Raw genomic sequence first — 23,052 nt, forward strand, 5'->3', positions numbered from 1 at the left:
TGGGAATGATTTGTGTTTAGTGTGGATGAGTTGTTTCCAGTGGCACAATTAATGCATACTGATGAAAATAAATGCACAAAAGTTGAAACATCTGTAAGAAAATGGGGAAGGAACTTAGCAGAAAAGAACATAAACCATGGACAGCATTGGCCAGTACTGTCTTTCAGCTTCAAATAACCTTAAGCCAACGTTTACAATTGTTTATGACTCTCAGACATTAATGGGAAATACCAAAGCCATTAAAAACACTATGCTTTGGGGGATATGCTAAAATGGGGGAAAGTAATCATTATTCTTGTGTGGACCTAGAGTAAGCTTTGACAGGCTGTTTACACACTGAGCCATCAAATCTGGTGACTCTTGTTGGATGTGCACGTCTGGTAATCAGGAGCATCAAGATTTTTTTTCTCTCCCCCTCTCTCTCCTCCCTGATCCAGAGGAACTGAAGACATCTTCTGTTCCTTGACTTTTTTTTGTGCACTCTTCAGCTCAAAAAATATTGTGCCCTAATTTGTTGGAAGTTGACAATGTGGTGAGATAAGGGTAATGGGGCACCTGGCACCTGAGCAACTGGTGGGGCAACGATAACAAAAACAGAATTACCTGGAAAAACTCAGCAGGTCTGGCAGCATCGGCGGAGAAGAAAAGAGTTGACGTTTCGTGTCCTCATGAGCCTTCAACAGAACTAGGTGAATCCAAGGAAAGGGGTGAAATATAAGCTGGTTTAAGGTGTGGGGTGGGGGCTGGGGTGTTGGATAGGGGGAGAGAAGTGGAGGGGGGTGGTGTGGTTGTAGGGACAAGCAAGCAGTGATAGGAGCAGATCATCAAAAGGTGTCACAGACAAAAGAACAAAAGAACACAGGTGTTGAAGTTGGTGATATTATCTAAACGAATGTGCTAATTAAGAATGGATGGTAGAGCACTCAGCATCCACAGTTTTTTGTTTTTATCTCTGGTGGGGCAACGATGTTTCCTTAAACAATTAAGCTTAAAGGTTGGGAAAGAAACTGAAGAAGGATTAAATAGGAAGGTGAATTAGGGTGGGTGAATTCATCAAATCAGGTTCAGAAAAGAGAAAGAAAGAGAGGGAAAAAATATTGGATTAAGAATCAGGAAAAGATGGAAAAGTAAGGGGGATTAGAAAAAAATTGTTTTAATATTTTTTAAACATTTTGCATCTCTGGTGGGAATTTATCACGAAGCAATGAGACTCCACAATTGTTAAATTTCTGGTTCAGAGGTAGAATGACACTACATTAGCAAGTCTTATGTTGATTAAATGATACTTACGCCATTAATTGACAGATGTAACTTTGTGACAAGCTTAATAAGAAATTAATGTGAAAATGAAGTTCTTTAAAAATAACAGCAGCGATGTGTTGTTTGTGTGAAGTAAATGATGGAGCATTGTAAATCAACAGCAAATTCTGAAGACACTCAAATCACAGGTATCTTTTAGTGCCCTAAATTGCTGGCTGATTTGGGCACCATCAACATTATCGCCATTATTTCAAACAAGATCTGGCCCATCATTTTTTGTTCTGGTTTTTAACTGAGATACTGGGGTCCTTTTGGCACAAATTATGTTGCTTTGCAATACTTCATTCTGCATTCTATGAACAAAAGCTATTAGAAATAACAAAAGTGTACGACCAACAAAGACATTTAGAGCCATCTGTCTGGTCCCAGAGTTCAAATGGAAAAAATAAAACCAGAAAATATTATACCCAGCAGGTTTGGCAGCATAGCATGTGTGCAGAGAGAAGTACTTAACATTTCCGGGCCTGTGAGCATTTATCAGAATGGAAAACTCTTATTTTTCTCACCAAGTGTACGCTATCCCTCTCTTTAAATTACGGATGTTATCAACTGCGATTTGCTCCCCTGGACATTTCATTCCAAACACTTAACACCCTATGGATGGAATTTAATTCCCCACTCATTTTCCATCGCCCCCCCCACCCCCCCCACCCCACCCCCCAAGCAGGTGTGGAGGTGGGGTGGAGTGCCCGTCATCTTCCTGACTCCCACTGATTATGTCAGAGGTGGGGAAGGTAGAGCCTTGCCCAGAGGCCATTTGAAGTCCTTGAACGGCCGCTAATTCAATCAGTGGATGGGTGGTGGACTGGGGGGTGTGGGTGTGCATCACATGGGGACACCACCTGGTAAATGATGATGGTCTCTCTGCAGGCTGAAGTAGGGGCCTCTCCTAATCAAGCACTCTGTGACTTATGGAGGGCTACCCTGGCAGCAAGCAATGCTGCGGTGAAAGTCAAACCCCAAGCACCCCACCCCCCGACTCAACAGGGCTTGCCTGGCTGGCCCGGGAATCCTGTCGGACGTAGTCCATGATGGCAGCTCTGGGGCAAGCTGCAACATATAGCCAGTGGCGCTCCTGGAATTGAAGAGCTGCCAGCCCTCCAATTGACTGGCAGCTGGAGGTGGGATCTTCCCCCTTAAAGGCACAGAAGCCCTGGTTACAGGCAGTTAACTACCTGATAGGATTGAATTCCATTGGGGCTTCTGAAAATGGTGGCCGCAAGGTTGCCACTGGAAAAGACCACTGCCAAAGCCGTTAAATGTTGTCGTATGTGTGCAGTAGTAATATCTGACCTGCCTATTTACGTTGCCCCTTCTGAACTTGATCCATGCCCTGCCTGTTGTCGTTTCCCAGGGTTCAACTTTGTTAATTGCCTTATGAGTCTTGTATACCTCAATAAGTTTCCTTCTCAGCCTTCTATTCTCTACTGTAACTTGTTTCTCTATTCTTTTCAATATCGTACCAGTGGATTTGTAATTTATTTCATCATGTTTAAACACTTTTTATTCACATTACATGTTTGAATATATTTGGGAGGTTTTCCTCAATCTAGAGTATCAATCTTTACTAATTCATTGAGCTGGAATTTGTCAACAATGTGCTATTCCCAACGTTGTAACCGGAGCTGTGCACCAAATCCGCTTTCTCCCTTTTTGCCTTTTCCCATGTGATTATAATTAAAATTTGAAGTGCTAGCAGCGTACATGCAAAACACATTTGATTTAGTGATTGGGGAAGTTTTTTTTGGTGAAACCTGCTGAAGGTGCTGCAACTATGGACAAACTATTAGTCTCCTGGTCAAACAGGGGTGCTCAATGTCACAGCCAAACTTTCCTGCCCAACTCCATTGCTTTTAGCATAAAATTTGAGAGCACAGTGTTTTTCAAAATTAAATTTAACTTGTAAATATTTCACATTATATTGGTTTCACTTTATTCATGTGTTCATCATCATTATTTTGTTGAGACTAGCTTAGTCAGAGAGCGAAATGCTGGCATATCTCATGGTTGGCGTATATCGATGGTTACAGGAGAGTTAGTCTTTTATCGTGGAAGGAAGAGTGTCGTGTTTTGTGTTCACTTTTTATTGAATGTTCATGTTAGTGTCCAGTGTTTTACTCGCCACTCTGTGGGACTTGGCTGAACTTGCAGGTTCAGCTGGCCCTCCCTTCTATGCATTGTGAAGGACATTGTTCAAGATCGCTGTTGGTGGGGTAATTGAAATGCTGCAGGTGAATTCAAGGCCCTATAAGGACTTTGCCAGCCAACACTCTGAGATGGACACATGTTTGGACAACACTGAATTTAGGCCCCTGATTTTCTTACCCTGACTGACTGACTGACTGTCCCCACCACACCCAGGATGGCAGGCCATTCCCCCTTCGCTTCTCCATGCCCCTGACCCCACTCCGTAACCACCAACCCCCCCCCCCGTTACTACTGACTCGCTCTTGTCAGTCCCAAGCCGCCATGCAAGAATCCACTCTCCTGCTCTCCTTCCGTGTGCCGTAGAATTAATCAAGGAAAAGTTCTGACCTTACACACTTTCACAAAGCCGACTGTTGCACACCACCTTTAAATAATCATGAACCAGGTGCCATGAGATTCTCTTGTGCCAGTGACTTTAGCCCAAGGATAGGGCTTTATTGAAAACTGTTTCAGGTTAATGAGTATTTATGACATGCAAACATATCATACTTATTGTAACATAAGTATGAACCCGCCACATGCCGGCGTAATTTTGTACACGCTGACTTTATTACTGCATCTCAACCTGCCGTTGGGAAATAGAAATTTTACATCCCACTTAATTAATGCCACATTTCCTGCTCTTGTGGGCTCCATAAAGTTATACCCTTAAAGTTTCAGTATAATTGACTTAATATTTTATTTTCTGACCCTCCTTGTGTGAACTCATAGTGGGTAATTTTCCATTGTTAGCGACGTGCTGAAGTGGTAATTCATGATAGCTGGAGTGTGTCCTGAGAGTGTCATTGACCAATCTCGAGCTTCGCATTTAGCTGCTCAGAATGCTGTGTTTTCACTAATACACTGGGTTACCTTGTGTAGTCAATTTAGTAAATCAACCAATCTATAAATGAAAGACTGAAGTCCCAAATCTATGGAGTCGGTAACACTGCTTTTACACCAATGGTAATGAATTATGATACCCCAGAAGGGTATCAAACAGTTCAACTGGAGCAGGCGAAACAGTCGGCAACCGTGAATGTTGATCCCAGTTGCTGGACAGCTGACTGACCTCAGTTGGAAACAGCTGCCACTGGTTGCTGGCTGGTTGGTTGTTGCTGTTTGGAAACAGTCATCACCTGAGCAGTTTTCCTCTGCTGTGAAAACAGTCCAATTTATGAAAGGTAATTGGTGAATCCCACTCCAGTGGTCAAGGCCTTGTGCATGTATGCAATTGTGAAAAACTAGTGAAGAAACGGAGACACTGGCAGTAAGTTTCAAACTTTTATTGGTAAAACACAATTAAATTAAACTTTATGTAACAGAAAAATAATTTGTCCTCTGGCCTGGACAGAATTCCCAAGTTGCTCTGGGATCTTGATTCCACCCAGCAGTTACATTTGAAAGTCAAATCAGAGACAGGTCAGTATCCCATTCCTTTTAAAAAAAAAGGAAAATATCACATATTTCAATTGATGAGTTGTTAAAGTTCAGGTACCAGTGAATTGGCAGTAGGGAAGGTTAACACTGCAGTCATTGCTCTCTTATTGATCTACATCTACAAGCAGTTGTAGCCACAATTCAGGCCATTAAATTACCTTGCCATCATTTGGGGTGTACAGGTTGCCAGCTGTTTCTCCAAGGTTTGGAAGCATTTGGGGGTGACTCTGCTTTGATGTTGTTGGGGCTCCAGCTGTTGTTGTCACTGACATTCTTGCTGCAATGATAAAACCATTCATGCCATTCTGGGAGGCCACTGGGCCAATGCAAATTTACACATCTGTTTCCCTTTAGTCACAAAAAGGGATGTCAGTAATATACAAATAAGTTACCTGATTCTGAGAGCGCCACAATTTCATTTTGTAGCTTCGCCTCCAGCTTTTCCCTTTTGTGTCAGGATGCTCTCTCTTTTTTAAGCTTCTTGATTGCCTTTTCACTCTTTCAGAACTGTGATTGGCTGGGAGGTGAGCTGGGGGGCTGGGGTGGAGGGAAGGGCCTCAGTCACCTCCGGGTGGCCCGGAGAACCTTTCTGCTTCCACCCGCTTGGGAAGTTTGCATTGGCATCTGAGTCATGCACTCCTTTTGCCCAGCCGATATCCATTCACTCGTGAAGGTGACGAGCTGACTGTATCGGGCCTCCTTTGTTTGAGCAGATGAAGAGAAATAGGCAGTTAGAAAGTCACAGATATCGCATGCTTTCGTTTTAGCTCTCTAAAAGTATTTGCAAATCCTGATCGTATCTGCACCTACCAGTGCCCTCTTCACTCTCATCAGATCCGTGCCAGTGAACATCATCACTGTCGCAGTCTGCCTCGACAGTGGTGTGGATAACCCTCGGCATCCTTCGTTCTCGCGCTGCTACTCAACTGTAGTGCTTCCTTTAGGCCCTCTCCAAATGGGTGAGGGGAGAAATCCGCACACGTGTGCAAATGGAAAGCTGCAGCTGTGTTAGTGATTTGAAAATAGATTCTACTGTTCCCAGTGCAAAATGATGCATGACGTTCCTCCTGGTCACTGATGGCACTGAGGGTCTGTTGGCTTTCAGACCAATAATGTGACCAACCTCTGCTGAGTGGAAGGGTTTTCCTTGAGTGTTGAGGCTGGATTTGATCCATGTGTTTGGTTCTAAGACTGGAGGAATCTTGAAGGGTGGAAATGGTCTGTTTCTGCCAACTGCATAAATTTGTGACTCCCATACTGCAGTTTAGGCCGTTGGACCAGCCAAATTCGGGTCTGTCTGAACTTGGCACCAAATTCAAATTGTCTACTCAGTTCGAGTTTCCCTCCTATGAGTCACGCCCAGCCCTCTTATCACTGCCGGCAACAATTGGATCTGTCGGAAATGGGGGCGAGATCTCCGCATCTGGGTCTTTGGGATGGAGACGATGGGCTTTCAGCTTTCAGAGCCTGCCTGCATTCCTTAATTGGAAGGCAAGTGCACCCTAACTGGCCAATCCAGTCAAAATCAATGTTCGGTTCCTGCTTCTGACGGTGTGGGGTTGAGACCCACATTTTATGCCAGTGTCAGGGGCCCCAACCCAAAATGCAAAATCCTTTCCATAATGCCAGAGCCTCCAGCTTCAAGAGCCCACCCACCATCCTTAATTGGACAATGAGCTCAACCCTGGCCATTAATTGCCCGCCCCTGTGAAAATCACATAGGGTTCGGTTCTTAGGAACAGTCCCAACCCCTCCCACCTATGCCCGCAGGGAATATTCTATCCAAAGGACGACTTCTAAAGTACTCTGGCTCAGTGCATTTTAATAGAAAAATCTTATTTAAAAATGTGACCGTGTTTTGACCACAGCCGGTGTTGATTGCTGCGTAAAACAATTCCCACAGGGAAACTGGACTTACAAGCTATACCCTTTTTTATATCCTGAAAACGATGTACCAATCTCAGAAGTAAGAGGTCCATTAACTTTTGGCATTTTAAAAATTGTAAGTAAAGGTTTATAAACAAGAATAAAAGAAAACTTAAGCACACAAGAGTACAAGTACCCAATTAAGGTTAGCCTTACAAAACATTCCCCTAAAATAGACATCCTCGTTGGTTTGACTTACAAGTAAACACTTCCAGGGAACACCCCCTTATAAATGTTAACTATAGAAAAGATCCAGTAATACACAAGGCAAACTGCTGTAGCTTCAGTAAAAACATACCACATGACCTCTACCCTCATCCACTGCCATTGAAATTCAAGACCTTGCAACAAAACTGCTTGTTGCAACCTATGACTCCTCTGGCTTGACTGGATGGTTAATTCAAATGGCATCCTCTCCCAGTCCAGAACTACCAACTCCAGCTATCTCTAGCTAAGCTCTCCACATTAATTCTAAACTAGCCTTTTCCCCTTTTCATCCTGGGTTCCATTGTTCTCGCACCTCTTTGAAACTCAAATTCTTCCAAATATAAAATCCGTCATGTCTCTATCTTGTCTTTGCTTTCAAGTCAATAAAATATAATATCCCCACTACTATTTACATGTGGAACTCCTGCAAGATGCAAACCTGTTTCTTTATGCCTCTGATTCCCTTTTGATATTCAAACAAACTCTCAACTTTTCTAAATATGCAAATGTTAGATCTAACCTATTTACTTCTCCCTCAAACTTAATATCTCTATCCTTTTCATGTTTTAAACCCCTCAAACAACCGGACTCCTATCATTCTCTTGCACAGCTTAATTAAATCTCTCTCACTCATGCTCTGTCTCTGGCACTTACGCTAGCTTTCTCCCTCTCTCTGGCACTCATTCATTCTCTCTCTCTCTCTTTCTCTTTTTCTCTTGTGCGCTCTCACAGCTGCCTTTACAGAATAGCACAATATTCTCCAAAAATATTTTTTAAACATCCATTCATACAACAGACAAACCGAAAAGCTAGGTGTGAATATATTTAATAAGTACATGAACATGCACAAGAGTTTTCAATTGGAGGACTCCACAAACCGATTGAATCTAATAACTTTTATATATGAAATGTGAAATATATGTTTATGTTTTACATTTCTTTAATCTCTTGGAGAAGTGGTGTTCTGGTCTTTTAGGTTCCAAGACGATACTTTGGAGTCAACAGGAATCGGAGTTGCTAACCTGGTCTTATGTAGAGACCCATTTAAAGCAGCCCTTGTAGACCTCACGTAGGCAGTCCAGAAGAAGTGAACTGCAAATTCAAAAGGTCTCTTTAATATTTCAGTTTTACTGTGCTGAAAAATTAGCATAGCAATTTCAATTAAAGTGTGCAGCAAATTGAAGATGAGATTTCATCAAGTAGTATCACAGGCCTGTGCTGTGTAAAAGACTGCCTGCTTCACTAGTTGAAAAATGTATTTAATTGAAAATGGGCCTGTTGAGATTTCTGTGATAAATTTGATAAAAAGTTTTAATAAAACACCTTTTCTGCAGTAATTGTATGCATTAATTGCATGACACAAGGTGAGGTGATTGGGGTAGGCAGATTATAATTCATTTCTATTATGGAGTTCAGTGAGTAAAGATGATAAATTGTTGCTGGATTCTTGGAAATTTTAGGTGAGGGGAAAATAGTTCCCCTCACCATCGGCCTCTATTATCCAGAAAGCTGTACGATTCTGCTTGCAAAATTTGCTCACCGGATTAAACATAATTTTGTGCTGCACCACAACATTCCCATTTGAAATGGTGGGTAATAAACTCATGAAATTTTAGGACTATAGTAGCTGGAGAAATAGAACTAGAAAAATATGATTCACCAGCATTTTGACATTAAGTACGAATACATTGCAAAAAACCTGTAATGGACCTTTTTCCCCAGATACAACTCCTTCAGCAGGAATACTCTCCAATGTAGTTATTATTTATTATTAGGTCTCATATTGCCAAAGTGAATTTCATTGGTTTCATTTTCTCACATCCCTTTTGGCAGTGATGTAATCTATCACATTCAAACATCTCCCTCAAGTAGTAAGTTATAAATGAGCCTTCCATTTGATCTTTCACCAGTAAGTGGAAGAATAACTGAACTGAAGCAAATTTCCCTTTTTTAAGCTGGTATATTCCCCACTAAAAACAGGCAGCTGCCTATACATGCCAAAGCGCAATGCCCTTTATCGATTAGCATTAGCGTCAGTTTCAAAGTTGCTGGTTATTTTAGGCCAAAACTGCTGTGTTTGCTTAAACAAATGCAAAATACTGCAGATGTTGGAAATCTGAAATAAATCAGAAGATGCTGGAAATACTCAGCAAGTCAGGCAACATCTGTAGACAGCAAAACAGAGTTTACATTTCAAGTTTGTGACCTTTCATCAGAACTAGACCTGAAACATTAACTCTGTTTCTCTCTCCAGATGCTCTCAAATACTGAGTATTTCCAGCATTTTAGTTGCATTTACTTACTAGTTCACACCTCCATTGAGGTGCATTGAATACAAAAATAAACATAAGTAAATCACATCCTGTTAATGTTCAGCTCCTTGCTGTAATTAAGCCCATTGAAAAGAATATTCCATCACACTCCTGACTTGTACCTTGTAGATGGTGGACTGGCTTTGGGGAGTCAGGAGGTGAGCTACTCACTGCAAGATTCTCCTCCCGACTCACCAGAGCCTGTCCACCATCTACAATGCTCAAGTCAGGAGTGTGACGGAATACTCTCCATTTGCCTGGATGAGCGTGGCTCCAGCAACACTCAAGAAGCTGGACGCTGCCCAACACAAAGCAGCCTGCTTGATTAACACCCCATCTATCACCTTTAACATTCACTCCCTCCACCAGTGATGCACAGTGGCAACATGGTGTAACATCTACAAGATGCACTGCAGCAACTCACCAAGGATCCTCTGACGACACGTTCCAAATCCACAGCCTCTACCACCTATAAGCATAGGGGCAGCAGGTGCATGGGAACATCACTACCTGAAAGTTCCCATCCAAGCTGCACTCCATTCTGGCTTGGAACTATATCTGTTCCTTCACTGTCACGAAGTCAAAATCCTGGAACTCTCTCCCTAACAGCACTGGGTGTACCTACACCACATAACTTGCAACGGTTCGAGGTGGCGGCTCACCACTACCTTCTCAAGGGCAATTAGGGATGGGTAATAAATACTGGCCCAGCCAGTGATGCCCACGCCCCATGCAAAATTTAAAAAAAAAACCCCTTCAAGTGCTGTGTGGTTACAGTTTTTCCAAAGTATTGACTGTAATATAAATAAACCTATTTGCACTGCAAGCAATCTTGATCTACACTTCTTGTATAGTACAGCACTATAACAGCAACATCTCATACTGACCTTCAGGTGTAGTGGGCAAATTGCATTCATGTAAATACCCCTGCTGTTAGTGATGGGGATGGAAATTGTTTTGAAGTTTAGATTTCTCACGTTATCTTAACAATATGGCGTTCACATTGCTAACTTAATGGCTGCATTTATCACAAATACAACTTTTTTGCAGTGTGAATCTCAGAAATAGAAATTCATTCTACTCCAAGAAAATTATTTTTTTGCCTGCGATGATGCAGCTAATTCACATTTTTTCCACACATTGATAGTTTACAGAAGTTTTGAGTTTTCATTCTATTATTAATTCATCTATTAGCGATATAAATTAGCTGATCGAAACCAAGGTAGATCAAAAGGCACTGGCTGTTTACATGGAACAAACCAGGGCACTAAATCTTTCTGCAGTTGAAAATTTGTCCCTATGTAATTGTTCATTTAGTTGGTTTTTGCCATGAACACAGAGGCCTGGAATGTCTAATCTTGTAGATTTGGGAAGTATCTTTGATAGGGCTGGAGTTCTTTGTTTGTTGCAAGAATGCTCTTCAGACTTTGGTTGATATCTGGGTAGAAACATAGAAAATAGGTGCAGGAGTATGTCATTCTGTCCATTTGAGCCTGCTCCGCTATTCAATTTGATCATGGCTGTTCCTCTATTTCAACATTCTACTCCCGTGCTCTCCCATACCCCTTGACATTTTTAGTGTCCAGAAATCTATCTATTTCCTCCTCAAATATATTCACTGACTTGGCCTCCACAACCCTCTGTGATAGAGGACTCCATAGGTTCACCGCCCTTTGAGTGAAGAAGTTTCTCCTCATCTCAGCCCTAAATGTATCCTGAGACTGTGATCCCTTGTCCTAGACACCCCAACCAGAGGAAACATCATCCCTGCTTCCAGTCTGTCCAACCCTGTCAGAATTTTATCTTTCAATGAGATCCCTTCTCAGTCTTCTAAACTCCAGTGAATACAGGCCTAGTCAGTCCAATCTCTCCTCATATGACAATCCTGCCATCCCAGGAATCAGACTGGTGAGCCTTCGCTGCACTCCCTCTGTGGGTAAGGAGACTGAAACTGCACACAATACTCCAGGTGTGGTCTGACCAAGGCCCTGTACAGCTGTGGTAAGACATCCTTCCTCTTGTACTCCAGTCCTCTCACAATGAAGGCCAACATACCATTTGCTTTCTAAACTCTTTGCTGCACCTGCATGCTTGCTTTCAGTGATTGCTATACAAGGACACCCAGGTCCCTTTGTACATCAACATTTCCCAATCTATCACCATTTGGATAATACTCTGCCATTCTGTTTTTGCAGCCTAGTTTGGGGTGCCCACGTGGAATGGGCTAGACAGTGGCTGCAGAATGCAGCAGTATATGTGGCTGGTATTTTGTTTGAGTATGAGAGGCCTGTTTGCTGTTGATGCTCACTCTGCTTGATTGGTTAATCCTGGGTGTGGACTCAGAAAAGTAAACTAACTGGAGAAAGTGCTGGAAGCCAGAGCTGAAGCATGGAGTAGACATTTTAAAGTACTGTGAATAAAACCTGTAATGCACACACAAACTGGTGTCATCTCTGCATAACTCTTGAGATATAAAATATACAACTGCTGACAACCCTACTACTGTCTATTAACTTTCGGGGAAAAATGATTTTTTTCAAACAAATGCCTTCCTGTATGCAATTGATCTACTGGCCCTTTCAAATTTTAATAACCGCTCTGCTGTTAATAGCAACAGTAGATGTTGAAGCAAAGAGATTTCTCGTGATCTTGTGGCTCAGTAGGTAATGCCCCTGCCTCTGAGCGCAAATCTCCAGGTTGAAGTCCTACTCCAGGACTGGTTGCCCATGGAAGGAGTGTTCGAAACACAGATTCAAGCAGGTTGTTGAGCAGCCTGCTAATTCTTCCAACACTTCCCCACTCTTCCCCAAAGGGAACAAAATGTGTGAAGATATGAAACACACAAACAAAATGTTGCTATCACCCAGATGATGGAAAATACTTCAGATGGTATATTTCCAACATTACAAGATGACTACCTGAATATGGGTTGACATTTTCTATGCTGTCATGAGTAGAAGGAAATTTACACAGATGCATAAATAGAATGGGATTTGGTAAAAGGATTTCTCAATCGTGGATTTGTCGTGGATCTGCCCCCCCCCCCCCGGCCCCTCTGTCAGTTCTTTGTTTTTCTGCTCCCAGCTGGAAAGCAGTCTCATGCCTTCATTTTGAAGTGCAGTACATGTTGGTAGCTGAAAGCTGACTCTCTTTAATTCTTACCAAACCGCAACTTGTGTATGATCAGTCATGTTTTTGATTTCTGGCTCTCTGCACGATCAGTCCCTGATTAGTTTAGGTGGTGCATGATCAGCTTCTGATTTGGCTTCTCCAGGTTGATGGTCATCTATTGATGTCATTTTGTGTCGCCTCCTGACGGGCCCTCTAATGTGTCATTTACTTGGGGATTGTTCCCCTCATTATAGCTTTTTATGTTATTTCCTTAAATTTTATGACTTTCTACTGAGATGAAGGTGGTCTTAGGTAGCTTTGGTGTCCGCTTAGTTGAAATAAGAGGGCATGTGATATCTAGCTCTAATGGTTAACATTTGGCTCATTGTCCCAAATGTCGAATTGATGTATAGATACCATTGTTGTATGTCCTGTAGAATTCTCATTATGGAAGGTGCCTTTTATGTCTTGGTAAATGAGCTCATTGGCTAAATGGGCTCTAACTGCATGCCTTCCGCTGTTCTCCTAAAGTACTGCTTGTAATCAATAACCGGGAGAGACTGATATAAGAATAAATAGTGATAGTTTATTGAGACATATGATGGAGCACCAGATCATACGTGCTTACTCAGAAACCTCCAGAACTAGACTTCCAGTTCCCAGTTGCCTGTGCTGTACAGTGATTCATCAGTGCTGTCACATGATCAGTTCACTTGCATTATCTTAATGGGACAGGATACCTTACTTTACTACAGCGCCTATCAACATAGTCTGATTATGGGAATGGCTTCACTATTTTTTTGTAGCATCTACCTTTGTTTGGTACAAGTTGATTTAAAAATAGTAAAAGAATACAGAGTGGTGTGTGGCCTTACAGAAATTACAAAGTTACAGGAATTACATGGTCTGTATAAAATACATATAGAATCAGTGCATAAAGATGTTTGTTAAAGTTAAGGTAGCAAGACTAACTTAAAATTACAGCATAATTCATTACATGTTCATGAGGAGTAAAAATCACAAGAATTACATAGCCACAAAAATTGATTACAGAAATTAACACAAATCTTACAGAAACAAAGATGGTTATATGTTGTTAAGGAAAATGACAGGTTTTTTTTTGCAATACTACAAGCTAAAGGACTGAACTAATTCTTCAGAAACAGGACTAACTGCTTAGAACTTTGCAGCTGTTTTACTTCACGCAATAGACTTTTGGATCTTAGGGAATAGAAACTGATAAGTTTTACTTGCCAGGAGGTATGATGGTCCCAGACTAGACTCGGACTGCTCAACCTTAACGTCTTTGCAGCACTTGTCAAGTTTGGATGCAACTGCTAACAAAGACCTAGTTATGTGATGCACAGTGTACTGCATTGACTACAATTAAGCAAAATATCGTATTGGGTTAATTGATATACTTTGTTTACTTCATCATTATAATCATATATAATCTAAATTACAAACCGATTTTAAATAATTATTAAACCTAAACTTTCCACATGCCCATGCCTCCCTTACTTACATCATTTTCATGGTTTATAAAGAGGGGATAAAACTGTGCAAAAGGTTTTGGTTAGCATGTTCTTATAAATTGACTAATGTAGGAATTATATTTTTGTCAAGGGAACTTAATTTCCAAAATGCATGAATAGTAAAGGTGGAATTTAATGCCCTCTCCTGTGGCGATTTAGCTGGTGGGGGGGAGAGGGTGGGAGGTGCCATTTAACCAGGTGAGAGGGTGGTTGCTGGCGATCCCTGCCCTTCCAAGGTCCTTCATCCCGGTGAAGACCTGCCACTGTCCAGTTAAGTGCCTGCGTGGACCTTCAATGGACCTTCCCTGAATGAGGTGATGTGGGGCACTCCTCGGCTCTCCAGCCAGTGGGCAGGACCCTCGACATCTCCATTTTAAATCTTGTTCTGCTTCAAATCTGCCAGACTAAAATTGGTATGCTGCGTTCAAAGGTATGGGAATGTATGAGTACCCTAAATAGTCTAGAAAGAAATAAATTCTTTGGCTATTTAAATGTAAAATGAGGCCTTTTAGTTGTGTTCTAGGTATTTGCTACTTGACAATTTATTAATTTGTATGTAGATATGGAAGGGAATTTTGAATTGGGAAGAGCATGGTAAATAATAAACTGCAAGCTTTTGCTTTCTTTAATGTAGCTATTATAATTTTATAGCAAAAAGTAAAATGGTGAAAACAATTTTATGCTGTGGGCACAAGAATTAAACTCCATTTGAAAAGAAAACTCTCAAATAATTTCAATTGAAACAGTCAGTTTTTTGCTGTTGGTGCCTGTGCTTAATACTCAGGGCAGGAAGTGTGCAAAAGTTTGCATGCTTCATAAATCATCACCTGTAAGGAAACTGTAGCCTTTTTAAAATCCACAGCCAGCTGATGGCTAAAGGAAGATTGTAGAGCCAAAGCAAACTTGTCAAGGTTTACCTGAAATGCCAGCTTAACGAATGTGATTTTACATTTGGGAAACATGGGAAATGAAGCTAAATCTGGCAAAGTGTGATGCTGTACTCTTCGGAATCAACAACATTGTATTAACATCAGAGGAAAGACATTGCAAAAAGTAAGCTAGTAATGGTTGGCAGATGGCTGACAGTGGACCTGGATAATGCATGACCGTTGATTTTCATCAGAATTTATCACCAGAACAATCTATGTCTAGATTGCAATGTCAACCAGTCCCTTCATTACTGTCCTCGTTTGCCAAAGGTTATTAAATTGAACCTGGCTTCAGCAAAGAACTATGGTTATTGACAATTCCTTGCAGTAGTCCATATGTTAACCAGCACTATTTTGGTGGATGATCAGATCTGGTATTTTATTATATTTGGCTTTTGTACCATTATATTGATGGAAATTTGTTTAAAACAGCATACAGTTAACTAGTATTTTTATCAACAGTGAACTTGATAGCAAAGACTCTTTTGACAGCAAAAGTGATTTGGAATCGTTCTCAAGTCGCAGCCAATTATCTAGTCAACAACATTCATTGGAAAGTAAACCTTCATTAGAATTGACTAATAGGTGAGTTGGCTCAACCTTTGTACATCTTCAAAGCATTATTTTATGTTGTGCACTGTAATGTAACATAAACGTTAAATGGTTAGATTTTGTGGTCAATGGTGAAGCAATGCGCTTAATTTCATATTGGCGCCAGCTGTGGGGGATCTCTGGGGTCCAGCAACAGGTACCATCACGCAGGCTAAGCAGCCAGTCCCCCATTGAAGAAATCTCTCAGACAGCATACAGGAAATAATGAGCAGGTTTTATCATTCACTTTTTTATAATTTTGCAAAAACAAAATAATGATTGGGACATACACATGGGATTAAAATAGAAGCTGAGATATAATTAATGTAAAAAGAGTATCTTATTTCAGAAGTCTGTGTAATTTTTACCATGGAATGGAGAAATCTGACATTCCATAAATATTAAATTAGTTTTTCAGGGCCAGAAAGATTATTCAGCAGCAATTATAACTCAAAACACCTTTTACAAACCAAATTACACCTCATTAAACATGCACAGCTTTTTCAAGAGTTTTTACAGTGAGAATAATCATGTAAAAAGCAGAAGTTCACGTCAGTTCAGTTATTTCACATTGATTTTCATCTGCGAGGTCTACAGCAGCGCACCCTGTGGGTGAGCGGGAAATCCCTGACAGCAGCTTCTGGATTTCCATGTTTCACTGCATGTGTGCAGATGCCAGGAGTTGCGCTCATTTCACAGAGTAATGATGACGAATGCTATCTGTCTCACCCTGTTGCAACTGCAAAATTTGGAGTTTTAAAAAAATTTCATTTTGTTTTTTTTCCTCATCAATTAAAGAAGACAGCAGTGTGGAATCCCCATGTATCCAGTATACTCTGATAATGTTGTAGAACAGGTCCCATAGCTTTGAACAACTTCATTGATTGCAGTGTAGTCTTGGCTTCAGATTGACTTTGAACAAAGTATGAGTAGGGCTTTCAACAAGTTGCACTTTGCCCCAGAAAAAAAAAATTGTAACTTTTTATTCCATCAGACTAATGGGATTAACATTATAGAAAAAAATACTCGTTGGACTTTTTCTTTCTATTTAGGATCTTTCTCTTAGTAATTCACAATGAACACGTTCCCCAAGATTGGCGTTAACAGACACATTCATTCCACTCCCACGTTAAATTCAGCAGTAGGAATGAGAGATTTGAATAGCTCCATATTTATTGTCTGAGCTTACTGTACTGTTAGTGTCATTACGCTAAGCAAAAGACCACTATGTGGTAAAAGGCTTTTTAATACTTAAAATAATCATCTCCTGCAGAGCAGGAATCTTCATGACTGGTTTTCCTCTGTCTAATGCCCTGTACATGCCTGTCTATGGGAATTTAGGGAAAGGGTGGAAACTGTAACACAGGTTCTGAACATGACAGATTGATGGCCGGCTGGAAGCTTGGGGTGGTGGGTGGGTGGGGGTGGGGCATTGGCGTGGGGGTGGGGTGGGTGGGGGTTGGGGGGGTTGGGGGGGGGGATGAAAACCATTTCTACCCCTTTACTAGTTAGAAAATGACTGGTGTCAGATGAACTTTAGCGAATGATAGTTACACCTTCTAATATTTTATTATTTACTGCTTATGTAGAATAATTCTTTTTGGGTCAAAATCAATGCAGGAAGCATTTTTTGAAATTTGTGGTATATATGAAGTTCTTATTCAGACAGTGGCACTCCTGTAGCAATTAATTGCACCATTTTACTGCTTTCAACGTGAAGTATTTGCTTGAACAGGGCACTATCTCAGTGCTGTCTTGCAGATGAATTTGGAGAAATGGTTAAAAATAGAGACTGAAAACTTTTATATTAACTCTGTTTAAGGAACTATTTTCCCTCTTGCTTTTCCTCAGTATGCAGGTGTTTCAGATTTGATGTGCACCCATTGTAGTGAGTTTGTTTTAATTCTTTATTGTTTAATGATTTTAAGTATCAGCAAAATAAGGGATCAAAACTTGAATGTAATGAACAAAACCGTAATGCATTTTATGGATAACATAGTTTTGTTTGTGTGTGTGGTTGTTAAAAGTACTAGGCTCAATTGTAGATTTGTTGCAGGTGAGGTTAATTATGTTATTTTTATCTTTTATTCATTCTTGGGACATGATTGGCATTGGAAAGGCCAGCATTTGTTGCCATGCTGAATTCCTCAGCCTAGGTAGTGGAGGTTGTGAGTTTGTGAAGGTGCTGTGAATGTGGTGAAGCGGTGTACCCTGAGATTACCTTGGTAGTGGAGGTTGTGTGTTTGTGAAGGTGCTGTGAAGGTGGTGAAGTGGTGTACCCTGAGATTACCTAGGTAGTGGAGGTTGTGAGTTTGTGAAGGTGCTGTGAAGGTGGTGAAGTGGTGTACCCTGAGATTACCTAGGTAGTGGAGGTTGTGAGTTTGTGAAGGTGCTGTGAATGTGGTGAAGTGGTGTACCCTGAGATTACCTAGGTAGTGGAGGTTGTGAGTTTGTGAAGGTGCTGTGAATGTGGTGAAGTGGTGTACCCTGAGATTACCTAGGTAGTGGAGGTTGTGAGTTTGTGAAGGTGCTGTGAAGGTGCTGTGAATGTGGTGTACCCTGAGATTACCTAGGTAGTGGAGGTTGTGAGTTTGTGAAGGTGCTGTGAATGTGGTGAAGTGGTGTACCCTGAGATTACCTAGGTAGTGGAGGTTGTGAGTTTGTGAAGGTGCTGTGAATGTGGTGAAGTGGTGTACCCTGAGATTACCTAGGTAGTGGAGGTTGTGAGTTTGTGAAGGTGCTGTGAATGTGGTGTACCCTGAGATTACCTAGGCTTGACCAAATTGCTGGGAGAAGTTTTAGGCACTTGAAGTTTTAAAAAAAAACTAGTGGATGTAGTTGGGGCATGACCTTTTGGTCAGACTAGGAATGTGAATGCCTGATCAGGGTCAGGCTGAGATAACCAGATGACTGGACAAATCAGTATATCGTCTAAATAGATGAGACAAAGTTTGTGATTCACAAAACTCTGGGCATCGTTCGTGTTAAAGTTCAAGTCGTTCTGTGACTATTTGTTAACTCGTCTGTAATAGCTGGCATACCAAACTAGACATACAAGATAAGTACATTGAGGTAGCACAAAGGTGATATATATAATTGATGGAAACTGTGAATCTTTGAATTGTCTCTTAGGGCATTCTGAGAGAGAATTCCCTGTATGCATTCTTGTATTGAATATACTGCTGCTGCTTTACCTACAGCTGACTCTGTGCCAAGTGTCTTTAGGTACTCCATAACAGTGGTGATGAACTGCTGCAGTCCATGTATGTTGGTACACTCAGTGCTGTTAGGCAAGTGAGTCCTTGGTGTTTTTGACCAAGTGACAGTGAAGGAACGGCGATATAATTCCAAGTCAGGATGGTATGTGGCTTGGAGGGGGAGCTTGCAGGTGGGGGCGTTCCCATGCATTTCCTGCCCTTGACCACCGAGGTGGTGGAGTTTGCGAGTTTGGAAAGTGCTGTCAAAGAAGCCTTGACAAGTCATTGCAGCGCTTCTTGTAGATGGTACACACTGCTGCCACTGTGCACTTGTGGTGGAGGGATTCAATGTTTAAGTTGGTGAATGGAGTGCCAATTAAACAGCTGCTTTGTCTTTTATGGTGTTGATCACCTTGAATGTTACTGGAGCTTTACTCACCCAGGAAAGGGGAGAGGATTCCATCACACTCCTGACTTGTGCTTTGTAGATGCTAGACAGGCTTCGGAGAGTCGGGAGGTGAGTTACCTGTTGCAGGATTCCTAGCATCAGACCTGCTTTTATAGCCACAGTATTTATTTGGCTGGTCCAGTTAAATTTCTGGTCAATGGTAACCTGCAGGATTTTGATAGGGATTCAGTGATGTTAGCATTACTGAACATCAAGAGAAAATTATTAGTTTCTTTCTTGTTGTATCTGGCCATTGCTTGGCACTTGTGTGGCAAGGATGTTATTTGTCATTTATCAGCTCAAACCTGAATGTTGTGCAGATCTTGATGCATGGTGGCTTCAATGTCTGAGGAGTTGTGAATGTTACTGAGTACAGAACTGAATACTGTGCTGTCATCAGTGAGCATCCTCACTGCTGATCTTATGATGGAGGGAAGGTCATTGATGAAGTAACTGAAGATATTTGGGCTTAGAACACTCCTAGAGGACTGCTGCAGGAATGTCCTGGGGCTGAGGTGGTTGACATCCAACAACCTGAACCATATGTCTTTGTGTTAGGTCTGACTCCAATCAGTGGAGAGTTTTTCCCCTGATTCCTTTTGACTGAAACTTTGCTAGGGTTCCTTGATGCCAAGCTCAGTCAAATGCTGCCATGATGTTGAGGGCAGTCACATTCATCTCACCTCTTGAGTTCAGCTCTTTTGTCCATGTTTGGACCAAGGCTGTAATGAGATCTGGAGTCGAGTGGCCTGGTGGAACCAAGGAAACTGAGCATTGGTAAGTTGGTTATTGCTGAGTAAGTGCCACTTGACAACATTGTCACTGACATCTTCCATCACTTGGCTGAAGATTTGAGTGTAGACTGATGGGGGTCTTGATTGGCTGGTTTGGATTTGCCCTTATTTTTTTGGACAGGACATAACCTGGGAAATTTTCCACATTGTCTGGTAGATGCCAGTGCTGTAGCTGTTGCTACAGAAGTTTGCAAATTGACTTGTCATCTGACAGTTACAAGCATTTGGCAATCGGTAGCAATTAAACGTTAACTGACTGTCAAATGTCATCTATTTAGAGCAGTTCATCAGCTATGATTCCAGGAGCATTATTGCCTCTGAGTCTAAAGGTTTAGGTTCAAGTCCCACTCCGAGGACTTGGATACATAAACTAGAATGATGCACCAATGTAGTACTGAGGGAGTACTGACAGTTGGAGGTGCTGAATTTCAGATGAGGCGTTAAAACAATGACCCCATCACCATAAGACATAGGAGCAGAAATTAGGCCATTCGGCCCATTGAGTCTGCTTTGCCATTCAATCATGGCTGATAAGTTTCTCAACCCCATTCTCCCGCCTTCTCCTGGTAACCTTTGATCCCCTTACCAATCAAGAACCTATCTATCTCGGTCTTAAATACACTCAATGACCTGGCCTCCACAGCCTTCTGTGGCAATAAATTCCATAGATTCACCACTCTCTGGCTAAAGAAGTTTCTCCTCATTTCTGTTCTAAAAGGTCTTCCCTTTACTTTGAGGCTGTGACCTCGGGTCCTAGTCTCTCCTACTAATGGAAACATCTTCCCGACGTCCACTCTATCCAGGCCTTTCAGTATTCTGTAAGTTTCAATCAGATCCCCCCTCATCCTTCTAAACTCCATCGAGTATAGGCGCAGAGTCCTCAAACGTTCCTCATATGTTAAGCCTTTCATTCCTGGGATCGTTCTCATGAACCTCCTCTGGACCATCTTCAGGGCCAGCACATCCTTCCTGAGATACAGAGCCCAAAATTGCTCACAATATTCTAAATGTGGTGTGAGCAGAGCCTTATAAAGCGTCAGCAGCACATCCCTGCTTTTATATTCTAGTCCTCTTGAAATAAACGCCAACATTGCATTTGCCTTCCTAACTACCGACTCAACCTGCAAGTTAACCTTAAGAGAATCCTGGACTAGGACTCCCAAATCCCTTTGCACTCCAGATTTCTGAATTCGCTCCCCATTTAGAAAATAGTCTATGCCTCTATTCTTCCCACCAAAGTGCATGATCTCACACTTGCCCACGTTGTATTCCACCTGCCACTTCTTTGCCCATTCTCCTAACCTGTCCAAATCCTTCTGCAGCCTCCCCGCCTCCTTAATACTACCTGTCCCTCTACCTATCTTTGTATCATCTGCAAACTTAGCCAGGATGCCCTCAGTTCCTTCATCTAGATCATTAATGTATAAAGTGAAAAGTTGTGGTGCCAACACTGACCCCTGCAGAACTCCACTAATCACGGGCCACCATCCTGAGAAGGACCCCCTTATCCCCACTCAGGTGGGTGTAAAATATTCATTATTACCATTTAAAGCAGAGCAAGGTGTCCTGACCAATATTTGTCCTTCAAACATCACTAATGCAGATGATCTAGTTATTATCTGTACATTGCAGTTTATGGGATCTTACAGTATGCAATTTGGTTGCTGTGACTCCTACATTGTTAGCGATTGCACTTCAAAAGTACTTCACTGACTGCTTTAGATGAAGAGGGATAAGGTGAGGCTCACGTGGAGCACAAGTACCAGCACTGACCTATTGGGCCGAATCGTGTGTTTCTGTGCCATACATTCTATGTAAACTTGAATTTTGTCCCAGCAAAATATAAATTTGTGTATAGGTTCTCAACTTAAAACTTGTGATTTTTGCTTTTGGATTAAAATGCAGCTTTTATTCCAGATAATATGGTAGGTAAAGAAAGCTATCAGCATATCTCTGAAGTTTTATGCATTTGAATGTCCATTTGTTTTACAGATAGATTGCTTTCCCATAATCCCAAGGTGGTTGACATTTGTCTACTACGGAGGCAAGGTTCTGTCCTTTCATAGAAACATGAATAGTGCTTTATGAAACTTAAATGAAACACCAATTAATGAAGTTAGAGTGACTAATTAATATTAATTATACCTGCATGTTTAATTACTTACCAACTAAATTTCTAGCTAAAATAATGGCAGGCCAGGTACCAAATCTCTCAGTTTGGTCAGGAAACCCAATTTTCCTGCTTTCTTTTGAATAGCAGAGCCTCATTGAAGTGGAGTACAGTTTTTAGAAGCTAACTATGTAATACAGCATAAGGTTGTAAGAGTAGTTACAGTCTCCTTGTGATAGTCTCATGTAGGATGCACTTCTCATGTAACTGTGCCCTGCTCTGTTCACATCAGCAATCTGTTAATTGCTCAGCTGTCATTAGCAAGATGGCATAATTTTTTTCAAAAAACTGATGCCTTTACTTTTATCTTTTGTTAAAATACTCTTGTGTGCTGGTTGGCTTTTAAATATAGGTACTATTGCCCTCTATTTCAACATTTTTAAAATCATTTTAAAATAGAAATTGTATTTTAATTTTTAATGTAAAAAAAAAATGCTTTCTTTAGAAGAACATTGCTGCCCAGGTTCGCTTTCAAATATAATTTCTGCCATGTTTATCTCTCCTCCCACAATATCTATATTACATTGCATTTCTCTGTGTGTGTTGCTCATCCTGTGATATTGGTCCTTTCTTCCACGACTCAGTTTAGTAATTGGCAATCCATGTGTTTGTTCTTTCTTGCCTCATGCTTTGCAGCTTGCCCTCCCATGCGTGCAACAATTGGCTTCCTTCATGCATTGCTTCATTTTCTGGTTGTAACAATTTTCTCAAAGTATGACCTGCAGGGAATCTGACTTTAATCTCACTGAGATAATGATGCAGGAGTTAAAAAAAAGAAAGTTCTATTTGAGGGAACGAGGTGAAGGGCCAAGAGCTAGAGTCCTGGACATCAAGGCTAAAAAAAAAGGGTAAGAGATTAGGTAACTTCAAAAAGTGGTGATTGTG

The 23,052-nt window shown here is 41.3% G+C and overlaps 1 protein-coding gene across 4 annotated transcripts in view; it reads left to right on the forward strand.

The window, feature by feature from the left end:
* Positions 1-23,052, forward strand: part of LOC121269822 (protein unc-13 homolog C-like) — a 599,906-nt gene that overhangs the window by 91,869 nt on the left and 484,985 nt on the right. For 2 of the 4 annotated variants that reach the window (XM_041174809.1, XM_041174811.1), the window contains exon 9: positions 15,430-15,552. The exons of 1 other annotated variant lie outside the window; for it this stretch is intronic. In XM_041174809.1, the coding sequence (XP_041030743.1) occupies positions 15,430-15,552 (123 nt within the window). Of the gene's footprint in view, positions 1-15,429; positions 15,553-23,052 lie in introns of those variants that run through there. One more of the 4 variants, XM_041174812.1, reaches the window with a different exon arrangement.

Source organism: Carcharodon carcharias, chromosome 26, assembly GCF_017639515.1.
Source record: "Carcharodon carcharias isolate sCarCar2 chromosome 26, sCarCar2.pri, whole genome shotgun sequence".
Lineage (NCBI taxonomy): Eukaryota > Metazoa > Chordata > Chondrichthyes > Lamniformes > Lamnidae > Carcharodon > Carcharodon carcharias.